This window comes from Callorhinus ursinus, unplaced genomic scaffold (genome assembly GCF_003265705.2).
Source record: "Callorhinus ursinus isolate GAN/ISIS: 27379988/994484 unplaced genomic scaffold, GSC_fseal_2.0 scaffold25, whole genome shotgun sequence".
NCBI classification, from domain to species: Eukaryota; Metazoa; Chordata; class Mammalia; order Carnivora; family Otariidae; genus Callorhinus; species Callorhinus ursinus.
The window spans coordinates 36,471,816-36,484,046 of record NW_027397087.1 but is presented as its reverse complement, the minus strand read 5'-3'; the positions used below and the strand labels follow the sequence as shown (position 1 = coordinate 36,484,046).

Below are 12,231 nucleotides of genomic sequence, written 5' to 3'. Positions count from 1 at the left end.
TCAGAAGGCTCTCCGCGCACCCCCAGAGCCCCTCCTTTTTCCACTCACCCGCCCTAACCCACGGCGCAGGCGCCACCTACCTCCGCCCCGCACCCCTCCCAACCAGCGCGCACCGCGCAAACGCGGGAGCCTGGCGTACCGGGCGGTGGCGCGCCCAGAAACAGGCCGCATGGCGATTGGTCAGAAGCCGGTCACGTGACTACGGTGTTGCCGCGCGAGCGTGCGCAGAGTGGCTCTGCGCGCCCGTGACGGAACGACGAGGCGTGGGGGTGCGCGACCTCGCCCGCCCGGCCCGGCCCCCGCCCCTTGGCCTGCCGCTCCGCCCCCGCGGGGCGTCCCGGGCCGCTCGTCCCCTCAGCGGCGGCCGCACGCGGCCCGGGGTCGCCGTGAGTACTCGCGAGGCCGGCCTCTGGGGCGGCCGCCACGGGGACGGGGCGGGGCGGCCGGGCCGCGGGAAGGGTGCGGGGCCCGCCCCGCCTCGGCAAGGGTGGATGAAGTGAGGGGCTTGGACCGGGTGGCTCTGAGGGGCGCTCCTCGGTTTGACAGGCTTCGCTCAAGGCCGGGCGGCTGGCAACACCGATCGGGCACAGAGCTTCTTCCCCGGGAGGCAGGTGTTGGGTGTCTTTGGGGGTCTCCGGAGGAAACCGGAGAAGAGCTATGACTGCTCCCCCCCAGGGAGGCCTCAGGGCCTGCCCTGGAAGCGCGGATGGCAGCCAGTGTGTTGGGGGCTAACCTCGTCCTCTTCCTGCACCGGGTGTACCGGAGATAGCGCCAGCCTTTGAGAATCTCCCCTCCGTGGGTTCTCCCCCGCACTCTTTGTTCAGTGTCTTAGTCTTTCTGAGAGAGGAGCACTCGGTATAGAGTGGAGTAACCCCCTTTCCCAGGACTACAAAGCTGAGAGTCAAACCCAGAGTTAAATGTTGGGATCGGAGGCTTTTTTGGCTAGATGAAAAGTTGTCAGAGCGAGAAGTGCCGGAGGACCTAGGGAAGGACTTTTGTGATCCGGACTTGAGGCTTATTTACATTTGACCTGTTCCCATACAGATCCGTAAAGCCTTCTGTCTTAGCTGCCATCATCCAGACTTTTTTTTTTTTTTAAAGATTTTATTTATTTATTTGAGAGAGAGAATGAGAGAGAGCATGAGAGGGAAGAGGGTCAGAGGGAGAAGCAGACTCCCTGCTGAGCAGGGAGCCCGATGTGGGACTCGATCCCGGGACTCCGGGATCATGACCTGAGCCGAAGGCAGTCGCTTAACCAACTGAGCCACCCAGGCGCCCTGCCATCATCCAGACTTAACACTGAGCTGAACACCCTTGTTTGGGTACTCTTCACACAGTGTATACTTGGCCCAGCTTCTCTTGAAAGGTTCCTTCCTTCACCTCATTTAGATAAATCAGATAGGTCTTTCTTGCTTAATTCATTAAACAACTCCTTTAATTAGTTATAACCACATTACAAGAAAATTGGATGCAATTAGGACCTGTCAAATGTTGCTTAAGTCTCAGTTTCACTATACTGATGCTAAGCAACTTGCTTGGCCTTCCTACACATGAGTATTCTATGTATAACAAGAAAGCACTGAGATAGATGATCTTTTAGGCTTACTCCTCTTTCAGATGTCTGTGATTCTGTGAATTTCATGACCCACCACTTCCCTTTTCCCACTCTTTAAACCCATTCTCTACCTCCAGGGGAATGGGCATTGAGAGTAGAAGATGGGAGTCCCTTTCACTGAAACAGCCTGGTTTGGGAAAGATGGTAGTCTCTGAATTGTTTCTTCCCTGGACAAGAAAAATTCCCTCTGAACTGCCTTTTTCTCCTTGTGATAACAGCAGAAACCAAGCAGCAACAGCCCTTGGAGAGAGGCTAAGTTTTTCTTGACTTCTGCGGTGACAAAGACCTTGAGAAAGTTGGTACTTCTGGCCTACGCTGCCAACGTCTTACCACCCAGCCCAAGACAGCCCAAGCTGGACATTAGTGCCTCCCTCTTTATTCCTCTCTGATCATCCAGATCAGCACCTGACTGTTTATTTTCAAATCTCACAAACCCAGCTCAGCCCTCAAGATCTTCATAATTTTGGTTCTCAGCTGCTCTTTAAGGTGAATGGAGTCTTGCTTTTTAAAATCATTTTTGTATGATTTTGTCTATGTGTAGACACATTTAGGTTCTTCTGTGTATCTCCCTTTTGGTTTAGGTATCTAGCAGACAGTTCATTCATTCATCTGTTCATTCAATAAGTATGAGTTGAGGTACTGACAACAGACAATAAAGAGTCAAAGCCTCTGCCACCACAGAGCTTATATTCTGCTGGAAGATAAATAAAACAAACATTTTGTATGTCAGAGCATGGTGCTGTGGAAAATTGTAAAGCAGGTAAGGGGGATAGAAAGTGCTAGTGTGTGTGTGTTGAAGTTTTGCTGTTTTATAGAGGATGGTCAAGATGACCTTTGAGCAGAAATATGAAAGTAAGGAGCATGCCATATGGATATCTGAAAAGCATTCCAAGAAGAGGCAACAGCAGGGACAAAGGCTTTGTGGTGGGAGTATACTTGATATGTTTGAAGAACAGCAAGTAGGCAGTTGTGGAGTTTCAGGGATAATTTTCCTGTTCACACTTAGAGTTGACTTTTTAGGGACCCTGAAAAAGTACAGGAGTAGGCTATGATTTTTTTTTAACTTGTTAGGGAATTTTCCAACTATACACAAGAGTATGAGAAACTCTCATGAACCCATCACTCAGATTGATCATTGGTATTTGCCATATTTATTTCATTCCCCCCCACCCCCCTTTTGGGGTGGAGTAGTATATACAAGTAAATCTCAGATATCAGGCCATTTCATCTCTAAGAACTTCAGTTGCAGTTTCCCTTTGCATATTGTTTTTGATGAGTCAGGCACTGCTATCAGCTCGAGGACAGCTATGGTGTTTGCCTTGGCATTGTGCCGTATGTCCCCATCCTGGGTCAGTTACCAGGCTTAAGTTGGTTATCTGAGGAACAGACCACAGGCCCTTGGAGCACGCAAGGATTTAGAACAGTGGTTCTCAAATTTTATCATGCATCAGCCTAACTTGGAGGGCTTATTAAAACACAGATTACTGGACCCCATCTCTGGAGTTTCTAATTCAGTAGGTCTTAGTAGGGGTCTGAGAATTTACATTTTAAATAAGTTCCCAGGTGATGCTGATGTTGCAGATCCATAGACCCCACTCTGATCTATAAACCTAAGGTTCAGTAGAACCATATTAGAGACCAAGAACACTTCTGTTTAGGTTGGAGTGGGTGAGACAGATAGGTGCAGAGTCAGGAAGGCCTAGATAGTTGTTTTTAATTTTGTGAAATGGCTAGGGGTTAGTGTTTTTCTGACTATTGGGATCATTATTGCATTTTTATTTGGGGAGTAGGTTCCGAGATCAGTCCAGGGTATTATTTTGGCCATGACAACTCAGACCGTGTCTACCAGGGGATGTTCAGTGTTGTTGAGGACTTTTTAAGTTAGCTATGATTGTCGTAAAAAGGCTTCTAGTGATACTGATATTTAGTAAGACATGATGATTCAATTTGAGTAAATAACTAGGGGTAAAGATTCCTAAAAGAATCTGATTCTGATGAGGGTTGGTACTGTGAAGAATGTTCCTAAATGAACTGACTAGACAGAGTAGCATATCATCTGGTCCTGCTACCATCACTTTCGGCTTCAGGGGTTGATACAGCATTATGATCTAGAGCAGGGACTTGCTCTAATCCAACTCTTGAGCTCAAATGGAACAGTAGTGTCTTATGTTTGTATAGTGCTTTCACGGTTCATTATCTTTAAAGAACTATGTGTACAAGTGTGTGTACATGCATGCAAGCATGTCTCTATGTGCAAGTGTCTGTAATATGTCTAATAAAAGTGTATCCATAAACGTGTGCTTGTGTAAATACCATCTAGCTGTTAAGTGGTGATGAAACCAATTGTTGTCTACTTTCCACAGGACAGTGACTTGTTACCACCACCACAGCAGAGCCTGACATCCCCAGCAGATCTCCAGTCAGCCCCTGACATCACCCCTTCCCTTGTCTCCCTCTGTGGCCTCCTAAATGCCCATCCCGTTGGCCTGGGTTCAGCTGGTGGTATGGAGGGGTGCTGCCTAGCACTGACCTGGGAGTGTGTGTGACCCACTGACCCAATGGTGAGAACTGACTACCCATCTCTCCAACTGATCATCCAGGGGATAGATGGGACCAAGTGCAAACCTCACTTTTTCCTGGTATTTTCCCTTCCATCCTTTTGAAAGGTAGAGTTGGTTATCTGACATTAAAGGAAGAAGGAGCATGGAGACTGTATTACTTGGGGTGTGTACAGGTAGATTTTCTTGGGAAGGACAGAGAGAGTTAAATAAGGAATAGAAAGGGAGTGATAAGACAAGAGAGCTTAACTATGTGTGTAGCTGCTTTGCAGTAATGATCCGAGAAGAGGCCCAGCCTGCACTAGGATCTAGATATACCTAGGAATCAACATTGATGTTGAAGTCTGCATCCCTTCCCCACTGGCTACCAGAGCCTCAATCTTCATACCTACACCCAAGAAGGCCAAAATTCCCTATCTTCTTCCATCCATCAGAAGTCAGAGGTAGGCCATGGATATGACCAGATCCAGGAAGAGACATGTCCCTTGTATAGTGCTTTCACAGTTGTCTACTTGTCTACCAAAGAGTGAAGTGAAGGGAGTAAAGGGAATAGGGCCTCAGTTATTCTTTTTTTTTTTTTTTTTAAGATTTATTTATTTGAGAGAGCGAGAATGAGAGAGAGAGAGTACATGAGATGGGGGAGGGTCAGAGGGAGAAGCAGGCTCCTCGCTGAGCAGGGAGCCCGATGTGGGACTCGATCCCGGGACTCCAGGATCATGACCTGAGCCGAAGGCAGTCGCTTAACCAACTGAGCCACCCAGGTGCCAAGGGCCTCAGTTATTCTGTCCTGAGGGGCTTCCCGTTCTTTGTGGGAATCTGTTTCCTATCACCCCACTCCGTTCCATGGGATGATAGGGATCCAACAAAGGTTGCATTCTTATTTCTCATCACTAGGACATCAAAGGCCAGTTCTGGAATGATGATGATTCGGAGGGAGATAATGAATCAGAGGAATTTCTCTATGGAGTTCAGGTGAGATTACAGCCCCTAAAGCCCATATTGGATAGTCTAAATGTGTGCTTCTCTGAATACAACAAGTAGTGAGAGATTATTCTGGAGCAGAGATAAGATGATACAATACAGTGTTGGTGTGGTCTGAGCATTGTCTTACAAGAGCTCATCTCATATCCTTGCTCTTGCCTGGGACTCATACCTTTCTCAGAGTAAACTACATTTCTTGGATGTGGAAGCTACCCATGTGTTCTTGGTTGGAAATAATTAGTTTTTGACTCTTCCTTCACTAGCTAGTGGGTGTCATTTCATTCATTAGGGTCCAATTTTTAAAAGATTACCTTGCCAGTGATTGTACACATAGTTCTTAAAGATTACGCTATCACTACCCAAGGCACAATCCTGAGGAGGAATGTTGGACTTTTCACACAGAACCATCTGAGTTAAATTCTGTGCTCTTCAGCCTGTCCTGAGTTCTCATGGAAGGGATACCTAAGTATCCCTGGTCAGAGTCAGAGGCAAAGCTGCAGACTTAAGGCTGTACTTCTTGAGCAAGGCCTGCATTTGGTCCGCTGAAAGTTCATAGAGTGGAGATGGTGGGAGACTTGTGTGCCAATGGTCGGTGGCTAGGGTCACCATCAAGAGCCCCTTCACAGAAGCTGCCTTTTGCTTATATGTACTACTGCTGTTTGATTTTCTTGTGCCTGCTGTTTGTTCATGTTCTTTTTATTTTGCATCTCTCTTTCCCCTCTCCCAAAACCTCCCCACTGTTTTTGCTGTTGACTCAGGGGAGCTGTGCAGCTGACCTGTATCGACACCCACAGCTCGATGCAGACATTGAAGCCGTGAAGGAGATCTACAGTGAGAACTCTGTATCCATCAGGTGGGACTCCACTTCAGGAGCGTGCCACTTCTTTCTGAGCTGTGGAAGGCTAGAGGTTTTTTTCTTTTTATGGTATGATAGGGGGTCTGTGGACCTGGATAAATTAGGAGCTTAGTGATAGTGGGAGTTGTTCAGCATACTTAAGCTTAGCTGAGAGCAGTGATGAAAGAAGTATAGCCACTTTTCTTAGAAGTTTCCTTTCATCCTAGAATCCCTCTAAGCTGATAGTTTGACCTTTGAGGTCAGAAGGGCTTCTGGCCTGGAGGAAGCCCTGATCGTGTAAGTGGCTTGAAGCTGTAGCTAAGTCTAGATACAGAGCTACCTTCCACTCTTCCCTCTCCCATGGCCCCAGGCTCAGTTTTCCCTCCACCTCAGTCTCTGTTCCCTTCTTTCTCCCTTACTGAGTCTCCCCTATATCTCTGTAGAGAATATGGAACTATCGATGACGTGGACATTGACCTCCACATCAACATCAGCTTCCTCGATGTAAGTGGTGCTAGTACTGCCAACAACATGTCTAGCTGGACTTGTGGATTTTGTCATGTAGACCAGGAGTCTTGTTCCTGAGTGCTGTATTTGGAGCACATATTCTTCATCCCTGTCTTTCTTAGACCATCAGCAGACAGTGGTGTGTACTGTCATGTGCATGTGTGTGTCATATAGGGAAAACTTCCAAGTCCATTCCTCTCTGTTGCTAAACTGGAACCTGTTTCCCTTACTCTTTTAGGAGGAAGTCTCTACAGCCTGGAAAGTCCTCCGAACAGAACCTATTGTGTTGAGGCTGCGATTTTCTCTCTCCCAGTACCTCGATGGACCAGGTAAAGGCAGTGACTTTGGGCATGTAGGTGTTTCAGTTGTGGACTAATCCAAAGTCCTAAGTTAAATGCACCAAAGAAAAGCTAGGAATAAGGTCCTTGGGTATAATTTGCAGGCCATTGGTAGGGGTTTTTCAGTTTTCTGTCATTGGTGTCTTCATTTCCTGTCACCTGCTAACCATCCCCTGAAGGCCTTCTTGGTTAATGAAATTGTTTACTCTGGTCCCCAGATATTATTTATTCTTTCCGTTCCCCTCGACCTCCTCATAGAAGCTAAAGTGATTTGGAATTGGTCAGAAAGCTCCCAGAATCTACCCTCTGCCTCAGATGCTTGCTTCTCCATCACTATTGGTTAGAGTACTCTTAGAGTCTGAGGAAGCTCATCCACTGAACTGGGGCCTTGGACTCCCAGGAAAATAGAGACCTGTACATACTAGGAGCTTTTTCTTCTCTTTGCAGAACCATCAATTGAGGTTTTCCAGCCATCGAATAAGGAAGGGTTTGGGCTGGGTCTTCAGTTGAAAAAGTAAGAACTTTGATCTTTCTGGTTATGGACATATGAGGGGAAGAGACGGACATATGGATGGACAGGCAGACCTTTGGGTGGAATGTTTCCTCCCAAAAATATCTTTCTGAGATGTGCCCAAGAAAGACTAAATAAATTGGGAAAGCCAAATTTATGGTTAGGTGGGAGACCCTCTGGTTCTGGGATGTCTGGCCTTGAGACTTCCTAGAGGTGAGGTGGGGCTTATTAGTACTTATCATTTAAGGATAGGTACAACCCTAGAATTAGGGTCATGCTCTTCGTATTTTCTCTTGTGATTTTCTCTGAGTAGGGCTTTAGGAGTTCAGACAGTTTTAGTTTATGGAATGTGTTGAGCATCTTGCTGATATTTGGTGTACAAAGAGAAATAAATGAATTATATAGATTCTACCCTCAGTGAATACAGAGTCCAGTGGATACATGTTCTAATACAAGTGAACATGTAAGGTTTAAAAAGACTATAGAGAGGGACACCTGGGTGGCTCAGTCGGTGAAGCGTCTGCCTTCGGCTCAGGTCATGATCCCAGGGTCCTGGGATCGAGTCCCACATTGGGCTCCTTGCTCAGTGGGGAGTCTGCTTCTCCCTCTGCTTATGCTCTCTCTCTGTCAAATAAATAAAAATTAAAAAAAAAAACTTAAAAAAAATATAGAGGAAGGGGTGACTCAGTCTGGTGGTGGGTGGAGGGCTATGAGTGAATGAATGAAAGGGAGATGATTCATGTTTTCAAGGATGGGTAAGAGTTGCCCATGCAGACAGACTCTGAGAGTGAATAACATTTACAAGGACACAGGTGAAGCAGCCTGTGTGTAGGAAGCTCAAGTAGTTAAATATTGCTAGTAAAATACAGGGGGAGAGTGGTAGGAACTGAAGCCAGAGAAGTAGGAAGGGGTCCAAATCAGAGAGGATCTTGGGCTTTTATCTTGTAGACAGCCGGAGCTTTGAAGGGTTTTAAGCAAAGAAAGGACGTGGTCAGACTTCGTTTTAGAGAAATGATTCTGGTAGTGCTGTGTAAACTAGGTAGGAGGGGCGCAGACAAGAGACCAGAACTAGTTTAGTAGGAGACTTTGTAGAAGTCCAGACATGAGATGATGAGGGCCTGAGCCAAAGTGTTAATGTGGGTGAGAATAGAGATGAAAGATGGACTGGAGAGATTTGTGGAGTGTAAAATCAATAAGACTTGGAGACCGATTTGGATATGTTGTATGTGGTCATAAAAACCAAGGAATAGTGGAAAACTGCTCTTAGGTTTCCAGCCTAGATGTCTGGGTAAATTAATAGAACACCAAATTAAATAGGGATGTAAGAAGAAGAGCAGGTTTATGGGATAAGGATAGATAATTAGTTCCATTTTAAACATCTTGTTTAAAGATAACCTGGTGGGGGGGGTGTTACCTGGGTGGCTCAGTCAGTTAAGTGTCCAACTCTTGGTCTTGGCACAGGTCTTGATCTCAGGGTGGTGAGTTTAAGCCCCACATTGGGCTCCATGCTGGGGATGGAGCCTACTTAAAAACAAAAACAAAAAACCTTGGGATATTCAGATGGAGGCACTCAGTACATAGTTAGATATGTCACAGAAGTTAGGGTGGAAAATATATTCACTGAATGGGTGGAGATTACAACCAGTGTAGAGTATGCGATTGCTAAGGGAAAGCATGATAAAAAGAAAATAGGATCAAGGGCAAAACACCCTTTGACATCCAGACAAAATACCCAAGAAAAGCAGCAGGGTGGGCAGAAAAAGAACACTGAAGGTAGGTCAGAGAAGTTAGAGAAGAATAGGAAGAGAATGGTGTCACAGAAGGCAAGGGGGAGAGTTTCTACAAGGAGGGCAAAATGCCAGAAAGGATAAAGGTTAAGAAAGAGGAGATAAGTAAGAGTTTTTGTTGGATTTAGCATCAAGGTAAGAGCAATCATAGTGGAGTGGTGAAGGGAGAAACTGGACTACGGTGAGTGGTTAGCAATGAAGTAGAAACAGTAAGTGTGGACTGAGATATTTGGATGCGGATAGGAGGGGAAGAAGGAGGTGTAACTAGACTGAGGTGCAGAAACTGAAACTTTTTGTAGACTTTGGGAAAGGAACTGACAGGAAAGGGGGATGACTGATGGATCAAGGTCCCTAAAGAGGCAAGGGCTGAGATCTAGAGAACAAATAGAGGAATTAAGAGAAGGGTCACCTTGTCTCCAGAGAATGGAGGAATCAAGGTAGAGTGGAAATGGAAACAGATTTTGTAGTAGGGTTGGAAAATTAAAGGAGCTGGTAACTGATGGCTTCAATTTTCTCTGTTAAGAAGGAAGAGGCTATCAGCTGTAGGTGAAGTTAAAAGCTTAGAGAAGGCGGTAAGGATTTAGAATAATAGCTTAGAGTAATGCCAGAGAGGACTGATCAAAGACCAGTGAAAGAATTGACAGGACTAGCTGAGGGCCCAGCTCAAGTTGGAAGCCATAAGTTTGGGGATATAATTTTTTGCCTAGCTGTGTCACTACCCCTCATGGCCCTACTCCTTCACGATTTACAAAGTAGAGGATGGTACTCAATTCCATCCCACTACTTCTGTTCCACTGTCAGTATAGTCATTCTTGGCAGTATATTCCCAGGTTCGTGGCCATTGAAGGCTCACCTTTGAGATCTTCCATTAAAGGCAAATCATCTCAGAATTGTTCTGGTCCATTAGACCAGGTAATGGGAGTGGATATTTAACCCCTAAGGTAAAGAGGTACTTTAGGACAGTACATTTCCGTGTGCTAAGGTCATGATCGGGGGTCTTCAGACACACTTCACCACAAGTAGCTTTACAGCCCCTGGGTCTGAATTTTAGGTTAATTGCTTTTCATAGTTCTATTCCTTGACCTATTCCCCTGCCTGAGTTTTTGTAAGCCTATTCTCTTTGATTCCTTAGGATCCTGGGTATGTTCACTTCGCAACAATGGAAACATCTCAGCAACGATTTCTTGAAGACCCAGCAGGAAAAGAGGCACAGTTGGTTCAAGGCAAGTGGTACCATCAAGAAGTTCCGAGCTGGCCTCAGCATCTTCTCGCCCATCCCCAAGTAAGTGCTCCCCTAGGAGCAGATCATCTCTAATGACCATGGTGTTGTCTGAGCTTCCACCCCACTTTCTTGATTACCTAAAGTTATCTATTTTGCCCTCTCCCAAGGTCCTCTAAATTCTGCACCTTTAACTGTTAACACCACCCACACGGTCCTGTCCCCTTGGTGTCTTTATCCTTGTAATTCTGACACCAGTATTCATACCTTGTCCTTTATGTAAAACACAATACCTAGCTCATGGTATGTATTTGAAGAATTGTATGCTAATTTTTTCCATCTTTTCTTTCTTTGAACCTCATCCATTACTCCCTCTCCTAAGAAGGCAGAATCTGAGAATAGTCATTAACTCCTTGTTCTCATGAGAGGGTGCACTGATTTATTATCTAGGTTTTAGAAATAAATATTGTCTCGTTCTCTGTCCCCAGGCCTTACATTTTGTCCCCCTGGGCCTCTGACTTGCCCAAAGGCTAATATAAACCCAGATTTGTAGCTTCCCAGGCACTATTATCGACAGACAGACATTAGGCTCTTTCATTCCATACCTGGCCTAGATGCCATAGAGATTGACTGAGGCTTTGCAACTACTTCTTGCTTAGTACAGTATTTAGCACTTAATCATGTGTATATAAACACCACACACACACACTCTCTCTCTCTCTGTCTCTCTCTCTCTAAATGAAACAGGCATCCTGTCCAAGGGATCATTCCATACCTGGCCTAGATGCCATAGAGATTGACTGAGGCTTTGCCTCTGCCTGTTCTCCATGTTCCAATCTGAAGAACACACAAATAATGACATAAGAATCAATTCAGGTTTGTGATACACTGTTTTAAAAGTGTTTAAAATCCAATGGAACTTTCCTCAGGTAGGAGTTCTTTGGCTTAAGTCACTTCACCCATCCTGGCCTAGGACCCACTTATCTCCAGTGTTTGTTTGTTTTTTTAAATTAAAGGTTTTTATTTATTTATTTGACAGAGAGAGACACAGCGAGAGAGGGAACATAAGCAGGGGGAGTGGGAGAGGGAGAAGCAGGCTTCCCGTGGAGCCGGGAGCCCGATGTGGGGCTCCATCCCAGGACCCTGGGATCATGACCTGAGACGAAGGCAGGCGCTTAACGACTGAGCCACCCAGGCGCTCCTCTCCAGTGTTCTTCTAGGGCTCATTCTGAATTCCCAGTTTCATCACTTCTCTTTGCTCTCTCTCCAGATCTCCCAGTTTCCCTATCATACAGGACTCCATGCTGAAAGGCAAACTGGGTGTACCAGAGCTTCGAGTTGGGCGCCTCATGAACCGTTCCATCTCCTGCACCATGAAGAACCCCAAAGTGGAGGTGTTTGGCTACCCTCCCAGCCCCCAGGCAGGTCTCCTGTGCCCCCAGCACGTGGGCCTCCCTCCCCCAGCACGGACCTCTCCTTTGGTACATGGGCTGGGGAGGGTTTGACTTGGGTGTCAGGAGGGTGGGAATGGAAATGTGGGAGTATAGCTTCTCAAAATGAGGTGGGAGTATGGCTTTTCAGGCATCCTAAATCAAACTTGGACATGTACCATGAATGGGTAGAATGGAGCACATTTTTTAATAGCTGAAAACATAACTGTCTGTCAAGCTTCTCTTATAGTAGGCCATGAAGCAGGGAGTCTGAGCTTGGGCATCCCAAGATGTCATGTATGATTTTATGTGGTTAGGACTTGGTCATCAGCTGCTGTATTAACCTATTCACCTACCTTGAAGAAGGTAGGAACCTTTGGCAAAAATGTCTAAAGGTCTTCTCTCCAGCTTTGGGATTATTTAGGCTAATTGGAGGTAAGGCATAGCTAT

General features: G+C 46.0%; 1 protein-coding gene across 12 annotated transcripts in view; it reads left to right on the top strand.

Annotated features, from left to right (window-relative positions):
* Positions 1–256: 256 nt before the first annotated feature.
* PARP6 (poly(ADP-ribose) polymerase family member 6) overlaps positions 257–12,231 on the top strand; it is a 29,240-nt gene continuing 17,265 nt past the window's right edge. For 6 of the 12 annotated variants that reach the window (XR_012373707.1, XM_073877302.1, XM_073877301.1 and 3 more), the window contains exons 1-10: positions 257–386; positions 1,834–2,101; positions 3,979–4,176; positions 5,068–5,145; positions 5,913–6,007; positions 6,433–6,493; positions 6,735–6,825; positions 7,282–7,348; positions 10,265–10,414; positions 11,622–11,832. Coding sequence is in view for 11 of the 12 variants with exons in the window: in XM_073877302.1 (XP_073733403.1) it covers positions 4,174–4,176; positions 5,068–5,145; positions 5,913–6,007; positions 6,433–6,493; positions 6,735–6,825; positions 7,282–7,348; positions 10,265–10,414; positions 11,622–11,832 (756 nt within the window). In the remaining variant the exon portion in view is untranslated. The other 6 variants (XM_025883978.2, XM_025883977.2, XM_073877300.1 and 3 more) reach the window with 5 other exon arrangements.